Source organism: Larus michahellis, chromosome 1 (genome assembly GCF_964199755.1).
Source record: "Larus michahellis chromosome 1, bLarMic1.1, whole genome shotgun sequence".
Classification (NCBI taxonomy): Eukaryota; Metazoa; Chordata; class Aves; order Charadriiformes; family Laridae; genus Larus; species Larus michahellis.
Window position 1 is genome coordinate 142,694,237 of NC_133896.1, and position 26,369 is coordinate 142,720,605.

Consider the following 26,369-nt stretch of genomic DNA (forward strand, 5'->3'; position numbering starts at 1 on the left):
TGCACTTCCCTGGTTCCTGCCTTTCCCCCATGACCCATGGTAGCTCACTGACAGCACCCGAGGAGAGAAATGTGATGTGCTGTCACACAGGAGCAGGGGCTGCTGGACACCCTATCTGGCACACGTTTAAAACTGGCCATCCTGCTTCGTGCAGAAGAGCGGGCCTACAGCAACGCACTGACCCATTTTCTCAGTGAATTTGCGAAACGGGAATTTAACAGCCCAGCCCTTCCACCAACTGCCGCCACACAAAAAAGCACAAGCCTTGAACTTCATAGCTGTGTGCATCTGCTACAAATACCCACTTGCTAAGTGCGTATACTGAAGATCTGCACAGGCACACGCTGTTCCACACCCACATCGATTTAAAGAAACATGGATAGCAAAGGGCCATCACACCTGCCTACTATGTGCATGCATATACAGCCCTGGAAAGCCCTACTACAGTCACCTATTTCCAAAGTTGACTGAAAATCCAGGCATTAAAAAAAAAAATAATAAAAACCCATTCATCTTAGTCAGTCAAGGCCAAGGTCAATCTTCAAAAAGGAAGAACTATGCCTACTGGTCAGCAAGAGAGCAATCACTGCTATACGTTCTGCTGTAACAAACCCTAGTTCGAGAAGCAATGAAACCAAGTTTAATGGCAAAATGTATTTTAGTCCTACTCAACAGTGATGCTCCACAAATGCATTTGGTTTATGGAGCAATACTTAACCATAACTGTCGACTAAATATCTATAATACTTGCTTAAATCTGCCATACTACATGTATTTTTCTACTTTTGTTTCCTATACTATTTTGATATCTATAGAACCGGAACCATCAAGTAGCCAATGCAGGTAAGAGGCAGAATTCACAGTCCTCAATCTGTACCTTGTAATTATACAAAAACCATAAATCCCTCATCTTCTCAAGTCATCTCACAAATTGATATTGCCAAGTTTCAGAGAGTACTTCTGCAGCCAAAAGGAGCTACGAAGTGCACAGCCAGCTGCTCCACAAGTGATAAACGGGTAAGACTAGATCCCCCATTAAGTTACACAAAACCCACTATGGAAAGGTCACTGTGGGTGTTGAACATTTTTCCGCTCAGTATGTGACAAAATTTCAGTGATCTCCCATCTGAACACTGTAAATGACTGTCAGATTTTTATTCCCAGGTTTCCACGCAGGTCTCAGGTTTGGAAACAGTACTGTACGATCTCAGAGCCCTCGGGACATTCATTAAAAACTCTCCTTTTGTTGACTTCAATTAAATGGCTGTCTCTCTTCGTGAAGTGCCATGCAAATAAAGATTACCCTATCTTTCCATATCTAGGTGTTTATAGTTCATGTATCATGACATTCGCTTCCCTGATTAGGATTTAGCACAGCAAATTTCAGCATTCAGACTACACTTCTGATGGCAAGTGTGTTTGCTCTCACTCTCTTTCCCTCTCCAAGGAACTCCTCAGCATTGCAAAAACAGCTTGCACTTCCGCCACATGAAGGCACCAAAACGAAATGCTACGTAAAGGAAAAGAAAACACACCCATTTGTGTGTGCGCAACATGGCCAGAACTATTCCAGAATTTTAAGGCTGGTTCTCAGGCGTTGGTCAACGCTGGTCAAGTTGAACTGGAAGTCCAGCTTCCTGTCACCAGCACAGCCTGAGGAAAAGTAGTCCATGGCTACTCCCTCCCTTGCCCACCTGTTTCCACTGTCACTAAAAGATGATTCAAGCAGCCAACAGGACAACCCCACATAACTTCTTAGCTATTATATGGTCCAAGGGCCGTATAATCCCACCCTCTTTTTAACATTAATAAACTACAAATGGAAGCGTCACCTATATGTCAGTTTTTAAGAGTTCAATGTGTCTCATGGATTCATAGTGAAAAATTATTCCAAATTTTCATGGATTTGCAGTATATGCTTATGTCTAGCATGTGCAGAGGAATGGAAATTAGCTTCAATAACTAGAAGGCAATTTAAGGTAGAAGTGTATGCAAAACAGTTCAATTACACAGAATATGGTAACCACATCAAGTATCAACACTTAATATCAACACTCAGAGCAATTTTACATGTGTGTATACAGAGAGGCACACATCTTTTCCAAAACAAGAGAAATTCACACACAATTCCTGTAAGAAGTGTCCTAAGCACACTTTCCTAAGAAAGGAATCTACTCAAGAAATGACTCAATACTACACCCAAGAACTAGCACATAATTAAGATGTGTTGTTTTGACAAATCCACTTGAGAAAACAACATGAAGCCTCCTGAGTCCTCTTTTAATCCAAATCCAAGAACACTGCACTTGTTCAACCACCAATATATGTAAGCTACTTAAACATCACGTTTGTTGTTGAGCCAGTTGCACAGTCCTGATTTGGTTTAGACCTCAACTATGCATGTTTCCAAAAAATACAGCAAAGAATGTATGCTGACAGCCAGCACTTTTATGCTGAGTATTTGGTACCACAGGCACTTTCATTTAGAGATCAATGTTATTTTCCCTATGCAAGTCAAGCATCAGATTTTTCAAAAATAGTGTGTAAAAATAATTTTGTGGAAGCCAGCTACTACTGCTGAACAGCACCAGCCCCTTGAGAAACTTTTGCTACAGTCACAAGTTAATTATAGTGAATGAAACACATTACTCACTATGGCAATACTTTTTCACTTGGTCTTGGCTGTAGATACGATAGACTTCTAAACTGAAAATAGCATGCCCTACTGCTTCCCAGGTACAGAAACAGATCAATAGAAGATCAGGATGTGGCATTACCGCATGAAGGAGTGACCCATATGGAAGAACTTTACATGGACACACTTCTCAGCAGTGACAAATAAAACCTGATTTTTCTGGATTAATTCTACTGAAGGGATTAATACATAAATAAGAAGGAAGTTCTCTACTTACCAGCAGAATTTTATTAAAAAGTAATTTTTCCACATCATGATAGTTTTTATAAAGTTTGCTTTTCACTTCTGGATCAGTCTAGAAATAGATACCACAAACAACCCTAGGGAAAAAAGTTTTCAACAGAAAATCTAGATCTTGTCTTCCCAAGCTAACTCACAGATAGCAAGGACAAACATGACTAAAAGAAAGATTCCTCAAACCTTCAGGACTGGGTCATTGAACCTCAAACCATTCATCTATTTTGTTCTTCAGTTTATCACACTGACACCCATAGGGAATAAAATATTAAATCAACATTATAGACAAGCATTATAGTGCCAGACAAAGGACACAGGACCAGCAGACAAAAAGATGCTACGGCAACTTGCAGATCAATACTTCATCTTATAAGTAACTCAATGAAAGGGAATTGTGGGACTATCCCCCGTTTCCCCAGAGAACCAGTAAGGGTGGATCTGAAGAAGACTGAAATAGTCTAAAAATGCTAAGGCAGCCATTTCAAGATTGCTGTAATTAATTAACGTGCAGACTGCCTCTAAAAGGGGTGGTCCTATCCAGCTGAAAACCTACTTCCCCAAGTAATTTTGCAGTCAGATCAGTTCCCTGATCCAATTCAATCCAGATCTGCAGGCATGCTCATACAAAGACTGAGCTACTGGTTTGCTTAAAGACAGGACTGTTTAAAGCACTCATAAAAATTCTGCCTAAGATTTAGGGCAAATAGAACAAAACAATACTGTTGTTCAAACCATAACTTCTGGAAGAAAGCATGCAACAAGGCTTTTATAAAAACCTGCATCATTTGAACTTCCAACAGGAAAAGAAAAGCTATTTCAGCACCCAGACATGAGAACAAGTTGGCCAAGAATAAAATGAGACTGGGTGTTAAAAGGTTTCTGACCGTCAAAGGACTGATGTCCTAAGGCAACTTTCCAAGGGAAAGAGCAAAGTTGAAAAAACACAGACAAAAAACCCTAGCTAATTTCATTCAACAAGTTTTATGAAATTTTATCTAATATTATGCAGGCTGTCAATGACCCAAAAGGCTCTTGCCTCTTTTGGGAGCTATGGAAATCTTCATGAATTTAAGACAAAAAAATACCGTTTTCCCTAACAACAGCCACTATTTCAGCCTCTTGGCTAGAACAGCAAGGTTGCTTTTGCCGATTGCACGTGTGCTAGGGAAGGAAAAAGAGAGAGATGAGAAAGGACTGATGAAAGACCATCAGCTTTGCACCAAACTGCATGCAAGCGTGCATAGCAATGGGGACTCTGTTGTCGCAGAGAACGGCCACAAATCCCCAGCAGCAAACTAGTGCTTGCTTAGCTGTATGAAAGTCACATGCATGGGGTGAAGTACTTGTGAATGACAAGAATGGCATAGCTGTCTCTCTCACGAGGGTATTTCAGCATCAAACTTCCTGCCATTTACAAAGATAGGTCAGAATTCGCAGATTCTGAGCAAGCTGCTGTCATAAAACTTAAAAGCACTAAGAAAGAGGGAGCCTTTCCACTTGGTCTAAAGCTTTTCATAGTAATTAGGACTTGCTGTCTTAGCAGATTCTTCGATGTCTATAAAACTTTTCAACCCTGAAGTTCTCCCTTTCTGTGACAGAAACAACTGATGTAACTTCTGATAACAAAAGTGCTTTTACTGGAATAGGCAGTGCAAGTGCTGAACACCAACGTGACTTGCAGTAGTTGAAAAAGCATTTTATTTTGCATTTATTAGCCTTAGTGCTACAAAAATTTTGGGAGATCTTCTGGAAGCAGCTACTAGTAAGGATACAAACTACCACTTGTGAAAGAGACTCAGGTTCCCGTAATTCCTTCTGTCAAAAACATCTTCTTAAACCAAAGGTGAAAAGCATGATTTTGTACCTCTCTTACCTATCAGTGCTATTTCACAAAACACAGTCCTCAGCTAAGACAGCCTCAGACGGTGGTTGTATTTACAGACTGGATCATCATACCTGTCAAACCCCAATTCTCAGCGTTTTCAGTGTTGTGGCAAAATTCTTTTTTGATTTTAATAAAGACACCTAAAATTCTCACATGAAAGACTGGCTGATATAATTTGATAAAATTAACAATAAATAATAAAATAAACGATAATAACAAAAATACATAAAAATAATAAAAGTAATCAATTAGAATGTTCTGATTCATCACAGTAGGAAATTAATGAGAAGAATTCAAACCCAAAAACAAAATCTTTTTTCAGAAATTACAAGATTTAAAGTACTTTCAGTTCTTTTCAACTTTTATCAAAGTTACTTTATGAAACTTATTTTTAATTCAAGTTAGTAAAAAAGTGTGAACTTGAAAGTCGTAAGTCAAAGGGACAAAACAAAAAGTTTCCAAACCTTGTTCTGTTCTGATAAGCTGTTTCAGTTTTTCCCCTTCAATAATAACTAACTGAAAGTACTCTTTACCCAAAATCCGGTAAGAAATGCTTGAGACCTCAAATATTCTCAAAAAGTGGGAAAATATTTTGCCAAAAGCTTCCCACGTAACCCGCTCTTCACAGCCCAACTTGTCTGTACAGTGAACGTTCTAAAAAGCATTCTCCGTGTCTGCACTCCAAAGGCAGGGTGGGATGGACAGCCTGCTTCAGGCCCTCCACTTCAGGAATAAAGAAAGGAACAGAGTCCCAACTCATCACATCACAACAGTTTCAAATATATTGCGTCAGTTTTTGCCCTGATCAATAGGCTACCTCTCCCCACGTCTTCATCCATAAAGAGTCTGTGTTCACGAAGGAGGTAACACCGCACAATACGCACATTAATAACACTGAATGAACATCATTATCTTGCCAAGTCTTGGCCAATTTAGCTGCCCAGTAGCTTATAGCCTGGAACACATTTGGTTCTCCAGCTGAAGGACACAAGTTTACCTTTTTACTACAAGCTTCAGCGTCTTGTGTGAACCTTTCACCAGGCAGATCGCTTCTTGTCGGAAACCAGAGAGGCCCACATCATTGATGCCAACAATTTCATCTCCAGCCAGTAACTTGTCCACAGCTGCAGCTTTGCTCCCATCTTCAATCTGAAGAAAAAGCATATCAAATGGTAGAATTATTCAGGTTGCATAGTAATGCCTTTAAAATCAGTTAATGAGCTTTCAATATTGGCTTCATACAATAATTACTACTGTAATTAAGTGGTTAAAATTATTTTTAAAAATACATTTAAAAACACTATAAAGAGAGTAATGATGTAATGGAGACAATTAGAACAGGAAACAAATGGAAGGGGGGAAAGCTGAGAAAACCAGAAAGCTCGATGGAAATTTGGGAGTCAAAAGCTTCTGTGATCTAGAGCTCCGTTCAATACAGGCAGGTAATCATACTTGCAAATAGAGCTTTGGGCAGGCATCTTAAAATCTGGTTCTCTACAGGAGGTAATCAATAATATTAACCATATAGCCAATAACATTAACCACAGAGTCAACTCTAAAAATCTGGCATGCTATGAAACCCCCAAATATTGCATAACAAGCTGGTCTGGAAAATAAAGTGATCCATACAGCTAACAGCTCTGGCTAGAAGAGACAATTTGAGATCCAAGGAAGAAAAACAGCATGTCACACTGCCAAAGAACACAGCAAAACTAAGGGAAGTTCACTGGAAGATTATTTTGCTGCCACAGGCATCTCTTGCATGCATTGAATTTTTACACAACTATTCATAACATGTAGCAAAACACGCACAAGATAAATTAAAGAGTCAGTTTTTGGCCATTCCCATGCCAATGAAGGAAACTAACCCATTAGGAGCTACCCATTTTTAAAATTTAAAACAAATCCCAAAAGCTTGATCAGCCAGACTAGCAAGTACCACGAGTTTGAACTGATTTCAAATATAGCTGTAGGTGTCGAACACTTTGCAATTCAGGCCCTCGGCTTTCTCACTTTCTTCCCATCTCCTTTGCTGTTGACACAGCCTCCAGTTTCTCAGTCGCTTGGGCTCATGATCTACGCTTTTAATTTGATTCCTCCCTCACCATCCATATCCCACCTCATCTTCCAGATTTGACACTGACTTCAAAGCAAAGAGTTTCATTTATGTCTCCATTATATTGTGCCTTGACCACAGTATCTCTGAGTTCATTATTAAACGCCAGTGAACCTACAAAGAAGAAATCCTTGTAATCACCCCAACTGCGGAAAGCTTCATAAAAGAACTGCCATCTTCTGAGGCACTAAAGTCAATCAACAACATGATAAATCCAGAGGAAACATAGCTTCATGAATTCTGAAGCTCACAGTACAGGTTTTAGGGACACTCCAGCAGCCAAAGTATAAATTAAATAACCTAATAAAATAAAGCAATATCTCTTGATGAAAGTACATTAGGATGATCTCATACACCCCACCAATCTCACTGCAGGCACACAAAAGCTCTCTTTATGTAAGTTCAGGATAAATGTTCTTAAAAGTCTTCAGACCTGTAAATTTAAGCCAAAAAGAATGCCATATAAAATGCTTAGTCTTATACCCCATTCCAAAATACTCATTATTAATACTAATGAAGCAATTTAATCCCCAGAACTTCTTATCTTAATAAAAACACAGATAATTATAAAGACGGAGCAAGCTTCTACATCCCAATACATCTAGTTCTCAAGCTATGACCTGCTTCTGACCTGCCTGTGTATCCTCTGAACATCAAGAATTTATCAGAATACTGAATTATCTTTGCAAACCCTCAGTAAACTTGAAAACAAAGGAACAGCAGCAGAAATCGCTTATATGCAAGGAAAGATTTAAGTTCAGAGATGTCAAGTACAGAGTGGCTGCCATATGAGGGACCCTGAAGTCAGGCAGAGCTGAACAAGAGAACAGGCAGCCTGAGACTCATGAATCTCAAGCCTCTTTACAAAACAATCGCAAGCCTTTCAAGCGTTCAGATGCATTTCTGTGTTACTACTAAATAAATGGAATTTGGAGATATGAAGCCCAGTAGGTTAGAAAAGCAGCGCGAAAACGTTAATGTAAGTCAGAGTTGGATCACTAGAATTGTAGGGAGAAGGTCAAACAGAGGTTAAAAAAAAAAAAGAGGGAAAATATCTTATAGGAGGACACATTTTAAACTCACAAATGTAGATGCCAACCAATTGCAGCCCTTATGTAGATGCCCTGAGCAAGGCACCTATCCACCTGGGCCTGAAGACTTCAACAGGGTCTTTTTTGTTTTACCAAAAAAAAAAAAAAAAAAAAAAAAAAAAAAGACCAAAATCTGTCTCCTAGGGTTTCAAGGAATGCTCATTGTTCTCAGGAAGCATGTTTGTTTTTCCTTCAGGCTGGCAATGCACTGACAGCAGGGAGTATTCAGTTACCCCCTCTGAGTTTTCATTTCAGCAGGGAAACTACACATTCCACACAGTGCAAGCTTCCCAAAGAGACACTGGTTGTACAAAACATTAAAAAAAAAACTTAAAAAAAAAATTTAAAAAAAATCAAGCTGAAGCCGTATTCATGAAAACTAGAAGCGCCTTTCTTTAATACCTTGCCTCAAGATCAGCTGCAGCAAGGGAGAATAAAGACTACATATCCATTCACAGCAAGAGTTTCCTGAAGCTGAACAAATTTGGACATAAATCTTCTGTACTGGTTTTACCTCAGATCCCCGAAAGGCTGCATGAATGCGATTCCACTTGACAATGCACTTTTAAGTGGAAATGGCTATGTATTTTTCCTGTCTAGCTAACAATTTCTTCAGTCACACTAAAAAGTCCTTTAGTCATAATGACTAAAAAAAAAAAAAACCAAAAAAAAACCAAACCAAAAAACCAAACCATGAGGAAAAGACCTCTTCAAAAAGTTGCCCTACTAACCTGCCTCCTCAGTGCAAACTTGGACAATGCCACTCCAGCTTCTCCTTCAGGTTTTCTCTTTTTCTGCTTCTGAGTGTTTCCATTTATTGTTTTTATTTATTCACCCATTGATAAACTTTTCCTTCTCATCAGACCTAAATACATAAACATTTAGAACTAGCAAACACAATTGAAAATTTCACAACTGTTTTTCACCCCTCAAACATGAATGTACTTCACTTAACCACGTACAGAAGTAGTTATGCTAGTCTGCGTTCAGGATTTAAGCCTGAGTTTTAAGATTTAAGTCCCCATTATTTATCTAAGTAATACCCAATTTCTTTCTGGATTTCAGGTGCCCAGAAAAACTGACAGTTAATAGCTGAAAATAAAACCTTGAAAATGCACTTTAAGATGAAGTCTGTCAAGAACAGTCAACAAGAAGAGATCTGCCTCAGTCACCGGCAGATGCGGCTGGATGTAACCCTGAACAACCCTTCTGCTGGGGCTGGGCTACTTGCAGGAACTGAACACCCATGAAGTATACATCTTCACATTTTTATAGCAATAGCAGGAAACAAAGCACACGTACAAGAAAAGCAATCAACACCTCATTTTCTTATAAATAACGGAAGTAAGCCTTCAAAAAAAAAAAAGGTCTAGTTACACTGCATATCTTGGATGAGTAAAGAAGAGTTCTACAAATGCTCAAATCATGCTTTCAATACATATTAACAACCCATACCCCTCTCACTATGCTAAATTGACAAAAGTAAACATCATGACTTCCTATCCTTAGCAGGGATGTTGATGTTGCTACCAAAAAAAATATTTTCAAGAGGGGATGAAAAGGATGTTTGTTGACAAAAAGCATCTGTTTAGAGAGTCTCCAACTCTCACCCTGCTGTCCCTGATGACCTCCTTATGGCCAAGAGCAAAGGCAAACTTTGGGATCTGTGCATCAGGGAGGATTGGAACCATGGACTTCTGCTGTCATAACTCTATCTGCACTAAATTTGGGAAGATACAACAGTTATTTTTGCTTATAAAATACCATATCCACAAACAGGAAGAGACACTGATACAAGATGCAGATAATGATTAGGATTAAAAAAAAGATATATTGAAAAAACAACACATCTAAGCCTGGTACATGAAATTCTTCCTATGAAAAGGAGAGCGTGCCTTGAAATAGGGGAAGAGCCAAGCCATGGAGAAAAGTCTAACAGCTAGATACACAAACACATTCAAAGGACACTTGCAAGTCCCTATACATGCAAAAGGGAAAATAATGGCTTACATATGCAGCTTTAATATGCAACTGATGGGGAGCAGCACTTCTAGAATGTGACCCCTTCACTTCTGTGTTTATCAGGTCTGACGCTTTACTTAAAATACCCACATTCCTCTACAGGCACCTGTATAAACAAGCAGGAGACAGGTTGGGGAAATGCCGCGTCACACACAAGAGGTCTAGTTTTGTTTACAATGACGACAGTTTCTTATCCATGCTCTCTCTGGACAGGGTGGGAGACGGGATGGAAACCCAAACCCAGAGACAAACACAGGAAAAAACAGCACCGTTTATCAGCATTCTGCTATCAGCCGTGATAAACTATTTTATCATAATTCACTTCTCATACAGCCAAGAAATGATTCTGTGGTTGTTTGTCTTATGAGCATCTAATACGGGTATTTTTCAAAAAACTAACAGTCTTTGTATGAGATCTTCAGAACAAGTAAAATGTAGGAAGCGTTAATTATTTTGATTTGCACAGAGTTAAACAAAGGAAAAATACCTTTACAGTTCAAGCCTGGCATTTGTGTAACTTTGAGGAATCAACATAAAAGTAAGAGAACCAACCTAGCTCCAGCTATACGTTCTGCAAATGCAGTCTTGACTGGTAAGGGCTGCATTCACCAGCAAGACTCATGGGTCAAACTCCCGCTTCTGATTTAGTACTTGGATATTAAAGAGACTCTCAGGAGGACACCTGGCAGGGTATTAACTCTATCCCCCTTTTACAGATGCGTTCAGAAGCATATGTGGAAATAAGGCCCAGAATGATGCAGGATGTTCTGCAGCAAAGCAAGGAATTCCACACAAACCCTGAAGTCACTAGAGGGTACCCGTAACCCTGTGCCAACCTCTCCCCACAGACTGTGGGTCCAACAACCAGCATTAACCACCCAACGTGAACTGTAAGGAACACCATACAAAGAAAAGAAAGCTTAACAATGTGCTACCAACTTGCAAAATCTGGGCCTATGCAGTACTATCCAATACTCTTCATTTGGCAATTACTGCACTTTGATCAGGCAGGTGTCTGCTGCATTTGGTGATGCCCTACTTTAACACTGAAGCCAGAACTTCCCTTTTGCCTGGTATCATCATTTCACATGCCACCAGCCATTACCCATACTTGCTCTTCGCCAGATTACACTTAAACATCACAGCAAACAGCACTAAATTTTAGGAACATTTAGTCCAGGGCAATGTATTTCCCTAACAGCAGTTTCTTTCTTCCCTAGACCAGAGGGCAATGTCTCACGGTCACTGTCACAGAACCTCTGAACAAGCAAAGAAACCCACCTCTTTGGAAGATGCTCTTCCAAAGTGTCCCCCATCGTGCCGTGCAGACCTTGAGCTGTCAGGCTGGCCTGAGAGCTGCCTTCTGTCAACAGGTGGGTCTTTAAAAAACTGCTTCCAAATTGATTTTTAAGGATAGAGTTCAGTAATAAGACACAGCCTCCATCATAGCCCTTTCTGATTGCTTTTCATTTGGTGTATTTAAACATTTGGATATTTGCCAAGCAATCTTTTCTGGGTTTTTTTTTTTTTTGTTTCTTTGGGTTTTTTTTTGTTTGTTTGTTTTTGTTTTAAAGAAAGCATCATATTTTGAAAAGCTGTCACTTGATACAGTTCTTCAAGCATTTATTCAATTTTTATAATTGTGTTCACTGTACTGTTTTGATTAAGGGCCTGCTGTCACTTCCACTATAACAGGCCATTTTTGTGGGGGATTTGTTACAGCTGTAAAAACTGACTCCAGGCTCAAACCTTACTTCAGAGTTCCTCAAACCAGCAGTAGATAAGAAGTATGGTAAAACACCCACCATTTCCCTCTTTAAAAATGCATACATATATATATATAATCTGATTAATACTTTATTCCAACCTACATTCAAAACTATACCTACCATTAGGCTGTGAGAAAACCTTTCTGATTATAAATCATGAATTATTATTTCTAAGAGGATACTGTTATTATATCTTAGTCTATTTGAATCACAGGGCCATCATGAGCTCTGCAAATTTGAGGAGAGCCAACTGAAGTATTCAAAGTTAAAAATTTAATGAATCTTTGCCCCAAGAAACTAATGATAACAATTTCCATCTGAAAATTATTAAGAAGGGAGACTTCACGTAGATTTGTAGGTTTTAAAAACTTAACGACAGATGTTTACTTTTTAAGGCTTTTTTGTTTTTTTGTTTGTTTGTTTGTTTGTTTGGGGTTTTTTTGTCCCTACAGTGATTCCGTTGTTTCAGTAACAGAAGCTGGAAACATTTCATCACTACTGAACACTTGTACTCAAACTAAAAAGAAAAATAAATTAGAACCCACCCTGATGTTTTTGAAAGCATAGAGCTAATGTATCAGGAAAAGCAAGGTGGGGCTGTTTAGCGTCAGGGATGGGTTTTTTTGCTATTACTACCTAAGTTTTGCTAGACACATTTTACAGACTTATCACACTAGCATTTAGAAGCATTTCCACATCTTTTTAGTCCATATAACCCACACCATGAGGCCTGCATATATTCTACCTTCACAGAGAAACTAAACAAGTACAAATTGTAGTCTTTGGGGATCCTTCTATGCAAGAGACCCTCGAGGCCAGCAGGGAGTTGAGCAGGGAAGCGTCCCAGCTCTTACAGTCCTGACAACCCCAGGCTGGCACCCAGACAAAAGAGGAAAGCAAAAATAGACCCCGCCCTACCTGGAATAGGAATAATGCCAAGAGAAGAGTGGAAAAGAGGGAGATGCTGGAAGCAGGGGCGGTGGGAGAAGCCTGCTGGTGGTGCTGATCCTGAACCTGGAGAACCCGAGTCCCATCCCTCCCTCACACCAATGCGCTTGTAACACTTGCAAAGTAGCTCAAGTTTTGTTTTTTTCTAGGATCACATCAACATCTAGACACCATCCTACTGCTGTTATGTAGTACAGCATTTGTCCAGACAAGCTGTACCTATCTTATTCAAGAATTACTGAGAAATAATTCCTACTTATTTTTAGCTGAGAGTTTGGTTTTGCATTTTACAGAAGCTAATGGCATCCAATCCAGAGGAACCTATCTGAATTCATGGATATGTTACACTGTTCTTAAACATAACTTCCTATCTTTTTTCCAAAATGACAAAATAACCTGTGTAAGAACGGAGCACATACCTGTGCCATGAAAAAAAAAAAAAAAATAGCCAGAGGGCCAAAAGAGAACTACTTTTTCTATATGCAGTTTACTTATTCTAACAAACCTTCTACCAGAGAAGTTTGAAAGGGTTAGCTTATCTGTATTTACTTGTGCAAGTTTACTTACGGATGATTACATGTATATACACACATAGGCTGTATACATATGTAACCTGTGTAGTTAACATTAAGCATTTCTTATAGGTCTACATTTTTGCACTTTCAGCTACTACGAACAATGATAAGAATGGTTAAAAAAGAGGTTATACAGAGAAACAACTCACATTTTATCTTTTCAAACTGATAACAGGAACAGACTTCCAAGAGGAAAAATATGACCTGACAAAGTAATCTTTACGATCATAAGGTTCAAGGCTTTTTACTTTGTAACTACCATATACTTCCAACAAGGTTGGCTTATCTTTCTGCCTTCCTGTCCATCCCAGGAAAATAATGTCAGAGCTTGCCAATGTGCCCTTGACTATAATATACTGAATACAATCCAATAGCCTGTGAAACACAACTGCATAACTAGGGAAAGGGTAGGACTTACTGACGAATCAAAGAAAAAAAAATAATTGAGTGTGTCTGAGTGGTCATGTAGGCACAGTTGTGCATTAATTACAAAGTAAAAGTCCAGTTTCATCAACTTACAGTTTGTGAAGAACTTTGACATGCCTCAAAAGAAATAATTGAAAGATCTAGTAGACAGCAATAGAACACATACTGAAAATAAATTTCACCTATTTCATTCAATCAGTCTAAATGTAACCTTTTACATAAAATTTAAGTTGCATCTATGCCCATATTTACAGACTGCTGTGATTTCCAGAAAAAAGCAACACTTCTAGACACAGGTAGTACTGATTAAGACCCAGCAACAGAAAACGCTGCTTCATCATCTGTTAGTTTCAAAAAGTACTGTGATGGATCTGCCAAAAGCCACAGGAATTTTACAAACAGCGTTAGGTTTGCATTTTAAATACCTTCTCTCACACAGCTCATATTTAACAGAATGCTTGACAAACTCGTACCATCATTGGGTTATAGTCACGCCTGTAATTTGGGACCTTCCACTCTGTCACAGCACAGATGCTTGTTTTTCAGACAGTGAGAAAGTATAAAATTCCCCAGTAATTCTTGTAAGAATGTTCTTTATCAAGTCCTGAAAACTTGATTTTTATCACAAAAGTAAAAGTAATTTTTAATGGTTACTGCTGAAGTATTCATTTAGGAATGCACTGTTATGCAGTGGAATGGGCAGAACATAATATTACATGTCTAAGCAACAATCTAGCCGACATAAGCATTAGTGAGAAGAGCACGACCTGCTCTCGTAATAACTGATAGCAATTTCTTCAACAAGAATTCCCCTTTGCAGTATTATTCAACTTTAAAGAAGAGTCCCACTAAGGTGCTGAATTTTAAAATGGGTCTTATTTGTTGATTCTCTTACCCATTCCTCTGCTAATAAAACAAAAGTCTTCAAAAGAAGGGTCAGGCTCCTCCTAAAATTTGAGGGGTTTAAAATTTCACAACAGATTTTGTTCTTTGCCTTCACTTTTGCTCCCTGTTCAGAATTGATATTCAGGCTCACAGAGCACCCAAATTACAGACTGAAGCCTTCCTTTGCCATCATCTTCCTCAACGCTTCCAATATTTAAAGCCAAGTTCAAACAAGACGACACATTTTTCCTTCCTCCCCATATTTACACAACTTCATTTACTTTAAGTATGTAGTAATTCAAACTGAATAGATGTAAGTATTTGTTGCCACTCTACCAAACCCATGTTTCTGCTGTGCATTCTGTGTGCAATCTCAATTCTCCTTTCTTATAGTGATAAAAACTCGGAAGCTAGTGGGATGACCCTCAAGAAAACAAAAATGCATATTATTATAGAAACAAAAGAAGGTCCGGGTAACCTTGCCCTTCGTTTCTCCTCTGTTCTTGTTTGTTAGTGTTCCAGTAAAGGAAGAGAGTTTCCCCCACTCCACTTTCACCCAGAATTCAAACATGAAGAGATGAAGAAAGCAAACACTAAACGCAACATTAAATATATTTTTTTTCTAGGACAGGAACTGCAAAGCAATTGCTTCTAAAATTATTAAACAAGGTTGACAAAGCAAGCTGCAGAAAGGACTGCATGACAGTTTCTGCCCAAGCTGTTCCACCTTGTCGACTTCCATTATCTAGGCTGACTGGTACGGTCAGACACCAGAGGGTCCTTACAGAGACAGACTGCTAACACAATCAGTGTAAATCTCTCACGATGCCACAGTAATAAAAGCACGTCAATAAAAAGACTACCAGTGTTTTTATCCAGTTTATTGACAAGATGACATAGGACCCGTCTACCTTCCTAGGGCACGCACTCATCTGGAGAAGGGCATGAAACATTCACATAGCTAGAATTAAACACCAACATCTTAAGTCTTTTCTGAGTCAGGAACCTGAAAAAAGCAAAATCCGATTCTGTAAGCAATTTATACCCCTAGGCATCATTCACATTATGGTATCCTGCCATTTTTCATCTAACCATCAGTGCTCTGTTGCCATACATTTCAGATTTTCTTTTGTAAAAAATCTTTCTTAAAAAAAAAGGAATTTTCCTTTTTTCTAAACAGACCTATGTGCTCATGATTTCAGGTTCTTCATTTTGTATAGCTGTTCTATATACCATTCCTTACAACTCCATTACTTAATAGCATCATGGAACATTAGCAGATATTGCCTCCTCATGAAAAATTTACCATAGATATTAGATATGCAAGCATTTTTGGCATGTCTGCAAGTATCTTGCCACCTTTTCTCTACTTTAGAGGTCTAATTTTTCCTAGGATTAATAAGGGATAATTAACCAATAAGATAATAATACTGGGTCATGTAATTCATATTCACATGACAAAGGTTATTTTTTTTCTTGAGAAATTATAGGATCATGCTGTGAATTAGCAACTAATGTACTAAAATCACCATGGATTAAAATAATGGAAATCTACACAAAACACACAAACAGGAGCTTCAAAAAGCTGCATGGCTTTAGCAGTAAATTGTGATGTAGCACAGAAGAATTCTCATATTCTGAAATTAGAGTATGCTTACTACTCTAAATGGATGTTTTCCAAATTGGCTTTCATTTGTAGCTCTTTTTCAAAAGCTTCATTGTATAACACATGTTGCTGACATAATTAGCCCTAAGAGCAGGCATATTACTCCAAAGACCTTAAAAAAAACGTTTTAAAGAAATATCAAAACATTACACACGCAATTAGCTGCTTTTTCTTATTAAGAAGGTATATATTTAATTATGATGAAACTACTCAGTTTGACAAACATCTGTATTTCTGTTTGGCAAGAATATCTGTCATATGTGCAGATGCACTTACTAAAAGACACATCCCGTTCATGCAGCACAAGTCACAACTCCACCGCACAGCACTTGCTCGAGTATGAGTGGAATTTCAGGGAAGAATGTTTGTACAATAATTCTCGCACAACACGAGAAAATTTATAATTATCCTTCTATTTTTCCCACACTGGTGGTGGGATCACTACATATGCACATGTGCATGCCATCATACATATGGCTTACGTCTCCCACTGCCGCCTATGCTGGCGAACACAAGCACTCCAAGTGTGTATTCCAGCAGTATGCAACCACACTAATGAAAAATTCATGTCTTAGCACGCTAGTTTAGGATGTCAGCATTGCCAGGAGGTTGACGGTCCTAAATACCACACTGCACAGGAGATGCTGAACTCGCACATCTTGATAACTGACACACCATTAAAGACTGCCTGCACTGATACTCTGAAATGAGTCTGTAACACCGTTAAGGAAATGGAGTATTTTGTGGAACCCACAAGATACTGTCTGTATTATTTATGAAAGCCATGAAACAGCTGTTTTCCTTTGAGACAAGACAGATCTTACAAGCTTAATGCTGAAGTATGCAAGAGCTGGGAGCAAAGCAGTATTTTAACCCACTGTTTGATAGTCCTGACAATTTTTCCACAGGCATATTCTTATGACCATCTTCAGAGAAAAGCAACGTGGTCTTTTGGAGAGCCTGCCCACTGTAGGTGGTACTTACATTCAAAACTTCCTTTTCATTCTCAAGCCTGTCACCACAGCCTGCCTTGCCCCAAAAGCATATTCTGAGCGGAGACATGATTCTTCAATTGGTGAAGTGCAAAGGATTCCCTAGCCAAAAAGCCTGAATTTTGTTTTATGCATAAGATCTATGCACGTAAGCTGAGATTCAATCACAATGGAGGAGGGCGTATTTTTTTAAACACTGATTTGGAGGTTGAAATTTCAAAGCAAATCTCAAACTCATCCTACAATATCACTAGGTCACAAAGCATTACAGGACTTAGCTCCATGTTGAGTTCAAAAAAAACATCTACCATCACTAAAAACACCAGAGAAACAATCTACTCTTCCGAATGATACTCAAATATTTAAACTGCATACTGCATCACAACAGCTACATACTGCAAAGCTTTGTTTGCACTGTATTTAAATTCTCTCTGAATTCAGTAATTTTTACACTCTAACTTGTAGGAAAACCTTTTATTAAGATTTCATTTATGATGATAAAAGAAAGTTGAAGGTTTGACTAAGCCAGCAACTGGAAAGCCTTCTGCCTTCCAAATGAAATAGGCAATGTGTTTCTGCATCGTTTGTTTTGGGGACAGAGGCTGACCAGCCTTCTATAGGATAATTCAACATTTTGTGATTCAGGAAACTGTAGTATTTGGTGACGATTCTGTTATACATCTAAGACTATGATCAGCATTACATTAGTTGCATCACAAACTCAAATCATGAGGATGAATTTTTTTTATTTTTAATAAAAACTGCATTTAGAGGCATGTAATTCTTGTAATACTTTGGTTTCTGGAGACACCTGCTGCTTTTGCCTCATGCCTGCCTTCATTCTGGATCACCAACCACGCAGGCCTAAACTTCACTGGTACACAGCTACCTGCAGGGCTGAACCACGTCACTTACAGAAACTTGGGGAATGCCTTGCATTCTTAGGTAAATCCATCATCCAACTGGTCTTCTACCATTTCTGAGCTGAAGCTTAAAATCTATAGCTCAAGCTTACTTTAATCTGTGCAACAGTCTATGCAATCTTTCCAGCAAGGCAGTTTCTTGCCGTCTTTTGCTATAGAAACAACAGGCAGTTTCTTAAAATAGCCTCAAAATTTGGCTGAATCAATGCATTTTTTACCCACCGGTAAATCCTTCCTGGATTCCTCACTCATAGTTGCTTGAAGAATAAGTGGGTGTACTTTAAGATACTGAAAAAAAATTAATTGGAGACTGGTACATCGCTGAGTGGTTCTGTGTCTCAGTAGTTATGCTAAGGACTGGGCTGCAGCTGACTAGGTTGGGTTTTTAGGTGATGGAGTATCTCCCACCCTTTAAATGCTAATGATGCAGAAACATGTTTTAATCTCATGTTATTAGGAGGGGGCTTTAGAAAAGATGTTCTTTTAGCCAAACATCTGACAGATGTGTCACATTCATAGAGAAGAGTAATTGCAGGTTTTTCTCTCAACTTCCACAAGTGTTTATGTTCCTCATTATAGACATAAATACTGGGAACTGAAATCTGTACCTAAGACTGCCCACTCACCTCTCCTCCAAAAATCATCCTAGTCATGGTCTGCAAAAAAAGAAAGAAAGAAAAAAAAGGAAAAAAAACCAAGAAAAAACCCCCCACATTCCCTTTGTACTCCAGCGCCACCAGTCCATGACTGCTTCTGCAGAATGAGTGAGGAGCACAGCAGTGTCCCAGCACCCAGCCTGGTGGCAGTCTCCCAGCCCTAGGAGATGCGAGTTCAAATCACCCTCTAGCAGAGGAAGGAAGCGTCTCCCATTTTCTGGACACACATCCCAACATTTGGATAGAACATGAAAGATGAGCCATCACGATTTCTGCCGCTGACCACTTTGGCTTCATTTTAAAAGGAGAGTAATTAGTAATCCCCAACTCAGAAAAAAAAGAAGGAAAAAAGAAAGGGGTGGGGAGGGAAGAAACAGGAGCTCACCCCTAAGCTTGTGGTTTGTAAATTTGCTTTTCTCTCCAGTCTTGACTCTCCACTTTGATTTAATGAGGGAGAATTCAGACTGTTTCTCTGTTCAGATGTTTATGATGGGATACTTCCTTACATAGTTCCTTGCTCAACAGGGCGGTTTCTGGACTTCCTATTTTGAGCACTTAATAAACTGTATATGAACTCTAGGAGCTAAGTGTCAGACACTGTAATGACCAGTTTCTTAGCCTCTGGGGTTTTTTTTGTTTGGTCTAGCTGTGGACCTGAAGACTGGTTAATATACATTTTTAAGTATTTGTCATCTCAGGTCCTGAAGATGAACCTTGCTATTTCTGCTAAGAACTGTAATTCTCCTTTTAACAGGTAAAAGAAATGGCATATCTAAAAGTAGATTTGGAGCTTTTGTTTTTATTTGTTTTTTATACTAAAAGAGTGTATTATTACTACAGATCCAAGTTGAAGGCTATTGCAAATAAGAACATACTGTATGCCTCTTACTAAGCAGGTCAGTACAAACCCACTGTTTTTTTTTGTTAGACAGCTACCCCTATACATTCTGTGTTGTTGTTAGTTTCTCTATCTCAAGAATAGCTAAGGACTATGAGAGGCATGAGGTCAGATGGCTAAGTTCCTCCTGTTTATGCACATCTGGTGTTTCAGAAACACAGGTCTGTACCTTCAAAGGCACCTTGGGGAGAGAAAAGTACTATGCAGACACACCAGAAAGACAGGCAGCTATGCGAATTTGGAGGAAAGTTGCCTCTAGTTGTCTCTAGAGGTACAGATGTGCCTTCTGGGAGTACATCCCAAAACTCAGCTTCCTCCCAGTAAGCTGAACAATACTTTTTACTTCTAAGTGAACTGTGGAGAAAAACACATTTGTTTTTTCCAAGATGCAAGAAGGCAAAGTTGGGCTAGCCAGAGTCCATTTAAGTCGGCCTGGGTCCATACCACACAGCAGGTATTAGCAGCCACGGTATCGTGCCAATGTGGGCTGTGGCTGATACCTCTTGAGCCGCTCAACAGAGGGAAGAACTGCAGCTTTTTATATTAGGGGTTTTCCAGAGCATGAGTAAGACTGAAGTGCAGGAAGTTAGATAACTCTGCAATAAAAGACCTAAAATTCCCATTTCATTATTTGAGGAAAGCTGCGGGGACTCCTGCAGCGTTCACATACTTTTATTTTCCGAGCTGTACATTTCATGAAGCTATTTCAAGTGCATGGACATTACCAGTTAAAGCAAGCCACTGGTTTATGTTTCTGTACAGAAAAACCAGAAATTTTCTTACTCTGAAATATTAGCTAGCTATATGAAGCTGGAGAGACTGGTTGGCTACATACGGGATTTTAGAGCTACAACAGATGCATTACAGCTATCATTCATAGGTTTCTCCTTGTCTGGGCATCATCCAGTTTAATACAAATAAAATCTCACTGCATTTTCCATGTGGTTATCCAAACCACAAGTTTGTTTTTGTCTTCTATTCATAGTTTTCTCATTACAAATACCAATCCCTCTCTCTTCCCTCCTTTACTAGTTATCTACTATAGTTATTATTCGTATTGCAAGACTGTTTCAAAATTTGAATTAACTTTCTGAAAGTACTATCTTTTTAGTACACACCCTTTGAATTCTTCACTCTTTTACTATTCATATTTTAGAACTTTTTCTGTACAGTGGTTCTTCCCTGAAGTTTAAAGGCTGTGATCCAGAGAAACATCCATATACTGTTTCTGGAATACTGTTGTACTTCATTTCACACTGGGAGTATCATATTTCCTATTTATCAGTGAGGGACAAAATGCAAAGAACAGACCTCTTAGTTGGATAGTTTAGTTATTAACAAAAGTGACTGAAGCACTTTTGGGGTCCAATACACAGCTATGTTGTGTAGCAACTTACTAGGAATAAAAAAGGAAGTCTACAAAGAGTCTATTTGTTCTGCTTCAGAAGTTCACCCTCTTGGTCCTACCTGGCATAGCCACTACAGTGTGGTCTGCATTAAAGGCTACTAGTTTTCCCCATTCATTACTTCACTGTCAATAAATCTCCAGAGGAATACAGGTAGCATAAACTCTTATTACACATGCAAAGTTCCCTACAGTGATCTTCTAAAAGATAAAGGACCAGACAGTCTGCTGCCACAGAGCCAGCAATACCATTTGACATCAGAACTATAGCTGCCTGTCTCAGTATCAATTTTCCAAGAGCTAAGCCCAAAACAGTGAATAAACTGGTAAATTAGTGTACTTAATAACACTATGATTTACTCACTAAAATGGCTTAAAGCTGTAAAAATCTAATTTTAAAAAACTTCCTACAAATGGCAAACAAAAAGTTCAAAATGCAATAAAAACATTGCTGACCTCACACTAAACCAAATGTGCATTTTCAGGATTCTTACAGAAAGCCTGTCAAACGCAAACGAGGAAAAATTGGCTGAGTTTTAAAAACCGTGCAACTTTAAAAATGGCCTTGTGATAAGGAACACAAGCCTCCTTCTCCTGATAGTGTTATTAATTGGTAATGCTACTCCTCCATGCTGGTATTATGTCACGCCTCAGCCTTTCAATCTTCTCTTTGCAAAAGGAAAACATTTTTTTTTCTTCAGGATGATAATCTAGATTAGGAGGCAACACAAGCAGCTTGTTAATTATACATATGCACAAGGAGCACAACAGTTGCTCTGCTTGTCAAGAGGATTTGAAAATATAAGCAGCACGGTGCCAGGAAAAAAAAAAAAAAAAAAAATACACTGAGTCTTCTATCATAAGATTACAAGTAAAAAAGTGCAGCTCATTTACTGATTTAAAAAAAAAAATAAATCACATAAAACTTATCAGCACATACTCAAATCCTGTGCAAAAGAAAAATAGTATGAAAAGTCACATTTTAATCAACTTTAACATTATGGATATTTTCACTACAGTGAATGACATATTTAAAAAGCACTTTTAAAGCAACTCCACTTTGCAACATGTCGTAATTTTCTACGAACATAGTGGAAGACATGAACTCCAAACCCCCAAAAGTCAGCCTCCTTTCACAGAGGAGCATCATCCTTAACCTACAACGCTGTACCAGCTTTTTCAAGAGGAACAGCTATTTTCCCAATTTAAAAAACAAAAAAAAGGAAAAAGAGGAAAAATAACAAAAAAATCGGAAAAAGAACACAAAGTTAAATAAATACATGCCCTTACAGAAATTCATTTGTGACACGGGTGCTTTTATGCTGCCCTAGTACCGAAGGGGGAAAAACAAAGGGTAATTCCATCAGCCAGCCTGCAACAACTCAAAGCAACCTCCTGGCACGGGACCAGGGAGCAAAGCAGAGGTGGCCCTTGGGAGAGGCCATGGCTAGGTTTGCTGGCCTTGCCACACAGCACACCTCCTCTCCCGGAGCTCCTGCCTGCCTGCCCGCCCTCGGGGCCCCTGAGGTTCCATGGGCACCTGGGTGCAGAGAGATCCACGCAATGCCTTGGTAAACTGTTATGACTTGTGCAAACTCAGTGCTGGACATAAAGTCCCCACCGTGGTTTAATGCCCACTTGAAGGCTCTCTCAGAACCGCCCCACCCCAGCCATACCCGTGGTGAAACACTCAGGCTGCAGCAAATTACAGCACAGAAAAAACAAAAACTATTTAGAGCGGCAGTTTTGCTCTTTCACCCTAAAATAAATGAAATAAAGACCCTTCCCTTCACTTTCAAGCACACTGGTTTTAACACTGGAGCAATTATTCTGCACTGTACTGAGTATTATCTTTATATAACTATCTCTAGTATAAGTCGCATTGAAAAACTTACCAGTATTGTAACATTAATAGGGTTGAAATATTTACAGATTTGCCTATGCCTATCAAATATACAGCCTGCCTTTGAGGAAAAAAGTTACAATGTATAAAATTTGAGTTAGGGATTCTCTCCGTTGTTTTGTGGCTGACAAATTTCTAGTAGTTTGTACCAGGCTGTGCATTGCTTGCAAATGAGCACATCCCAGAGGCTAAATAAACTAAGAGATGGAAGAGACGAAATACAGAACCACCCTCCAGCCTTCTAAATCTGCCTGTCTGCTCGGTCAATGGCACGGAAGTGCAAGACAGTGTTGTAAGGAGCTCTGTAGCAGAAAAAAAGCTAACATTTTTCTGGCATGAGAAGACATGTAGTGAAGTATGAGTCTTACTGTACACCAATTTAACCTAATTAGCGTGCCAAGCAAAAAAGTGATCCAAATCAATTAACTGGGGAGAAGGAAAGCAAGCAAAATAACCCCATCAAGTGAGGAATATTCTTCAGCAGTTGTTCTGTGGCTGAAGAGAAAAACACCTCTCTGTTAAATGGACACAATAGCAACATTTGAGAGCATTAAGGAATTATTTTACAGTGATGTCTTAACATGTTGACATTTAACAGGTTTTCTTTTAAACTAACGGAAACTGCCACACACCACCAGTCATGAAAAGCTGTTTTTAAAAAAATTTTTTTTTAAAAAAAGTTGTACAGATTGCACGAGACAGATGAACAAACACAATACTGGTACAGAAGATACATCAAACTCTGTCCCACAGTATGGGATAACCACAAATATCAAACACCTATTGCTTTAACTGGCATGAAAGCAATACTGTGATATATTTGCTATTTCTTTGTTGCATTGAGCAACAGCGAAATAGGATCCCTTCCAAAGTATTTACTGCTAGAGCACATTTCTATTAAATTCATAGTTCTCCGAGATGCTGGGCAGGCAAAGTTCAGACACAGCAAGACTTTACCAGCTCATTTCTCCAGGCTCAAGGATAGTTTTAAGGGAATGCTTGCAGAATGACTAGGCTAGATAAGAAACTCCTCATCTAACTTTGGCCAGCTCCCAAACTGAAATGGTTTAACATAGTAGCTTGAATTTGGAAAGCGGTTAAAAAAAGGAAAGTTATCTGGATTGTGACATTTAACATCTGACTTGTGGAAACAATGAAAAAAATGTCATTATGTTAAATATTTTCACTTATAACACAGAATATATTAACCAAGGAAAAAAGAGGACAAATAAAAGTGCTTGGACTCTCTAGTGGCATGCCTGAAGCTCAAGGTTAAAGTACAACTCACCCCACACAGAGCCATTTGAACATGTGCCAAATGCATGAAGTTCGGAAGTTTCATGCTCTGCTAAGGCGACTTTCACATCACTCATTGGCTTCGTCTTAGATCAAAAGCACTAAAAGAAAAACTGTGCAGAGAATCTGATTACAGATGGCTTTTACTGATGCTTTCTACTTAATCTCCTCTGGAATGTGAGGTCGTAGCCCTCCTGTATTTTAAAAGGGATCTATATACTACACGCACACTCAACTATTGTCACTGTACAAATAATATTTTGCTTTCTCATCTGAACAAGGTAACTTAAGGAGTTTATTGCAGCCCAGATCCCCACGCATAACATAGGTACACTGTTCACTCTACTTTCTGTTTTGTCCATGGAACAAGTCTATCTTCAAGCATCCTGGCTACACATCACAGAGCAGGTTTCAGTCAACAAAATCCAGAAAATCCAAGGCCTACCCACATCGGAGAAAAGGCCTGTTCTTCTCTTAGGTCTAAACCTCCAAACATTTAAGAAGAAATGAGACTGGCTTGCTTTAACCCCTCTCTTCTCCCAGAGATATTCTCCTCATTAAAAGCACCCTTTGTCACACATCCACACAACAAGTAAAAAACAAAAAAAATACTCTGAACTTCCTGCTTAAGATTTATCATCACACTTCTTTTGGCAGAGAAAAGCCTATGTATCATAATTAATGCACAAAACCCTAATGATTTGAAATCTGTGTTCTTCCTGTCTAAAAAAAAAAAAATCTCAACTGTGAAAGCAAGAAGTGAAGCTGGCCAAAATATTCTACTTGAAAATACATTAAAGCAAATGTTCTTTGAAAATAAAGTCTTAGAGAACTTATTAAAAAACTCTTCCTTGCTGTTTATTGAAGTGTTGACCCTCTCCCTCCTTTCTAGTAGTCAAAGGAGAAGGTGGTGAATACAGAGGAAAAGTTTTGGTCCCTCTTTTCAAACTCCAAGTAAGTTTTTTAATTTTCAATTTTCAGTAAGTCTCCTGTGTCTTCCAACTAGCACTTTCAAGAGTCACAACTAACAATTTCTCTTATAATAACCAAGTAAATTGTGCCACACAGAAATTGTTAATTTCATTTCTCAATGCAACATAGAGATGTTTTAATAAAAGACACAGTGCTGGTTCCCTGAATAAAGTTTAAACTGTAGTCAGTGTAAAGGCTTTTGAATTCTTCTATGAGAAGTATTACATTGGATGAAAGTAGATCAACAACCCTCAAAAAACTAGCTACAGAGCTCTTTTCTCAAACACCTCCTTAGTTTTTGAGGAGGTGAGGCTCTACGATTTTGAGACCTCGTGTTTTTACATTCTTTGCTTATTTGGTTAGAACACCCTCCTCTAAGTAACTGATTCACAATTAGAAATATGAAGGGGTGATGAAGATATTAATCTAATCTTCACCTTATGGGTTCTTTTACTCCATTTCTTACTATATGCACGTACATGCATGCACTTGCATATCCTGTAAGTGATGCAAAGTGAAACAGTAAAAACATCTTCAGGTTCAAATGTCAGTTCCCCCAAAAATTAGTCAATGGAGAACCACAGTTAACTGTACAAACGATGAAAAGCTTGCACCATCATCATCTTTTAGACCCTTAGTCAAGCACCAAGACCTACATGCTACAAGAATATAGTTCAAGGAGACTGTTTCTTCATCCAGAGAACTTACAATTGAGTACATAAGAAAATGCACCGTGATTCATCGTAACACTAATCGCCAATTCAGTCCTCTATAGGGAGCACCTACTACAAGATAAGTATAAAGCAAACAGTTTTGCTAAACCTTAGAATAAGCATGCAACTGAAATTAAAATTGTGGATCAAGAAGAAGCAGAAGTCAACTCAGTAACAGATTAGAGAAGACAAGCAGACTACTTTTCAGACAAGATCAGAGCTGAGGAGAACTACTGTAGAGAGGTAGTCTCACTCAAGACAATGGTGGTTTCAGTTGTTTTACACCCTTCTTGACT

General features: G+C 38.7%; 1 protein-coding gene across 2 annotated transcripts in view; it reads right to left on the minus strand.

Annotated features, from left to right (window-relative positions):
• SHROOM2 (shroom family member 2) overlaps nt 1-26,369 on the minus strand; it is a 121,906-nt gene that overhangs the window by 64,327 nt on the left and 31,210 nt on the right. For both annotated transcript variants that reach the window (XM_074606797.1, XM_074606807.1), the window contains exon 2: nt 5,815-5,966. In XM_074606797.1, coding sequence (XP_074462898.1) covers nt 5,815-5,966 — 152 coding nt within the window. The remainder of the gene's footprint in view (nt 1-5,814; nt 5,967-26,369) is intronic.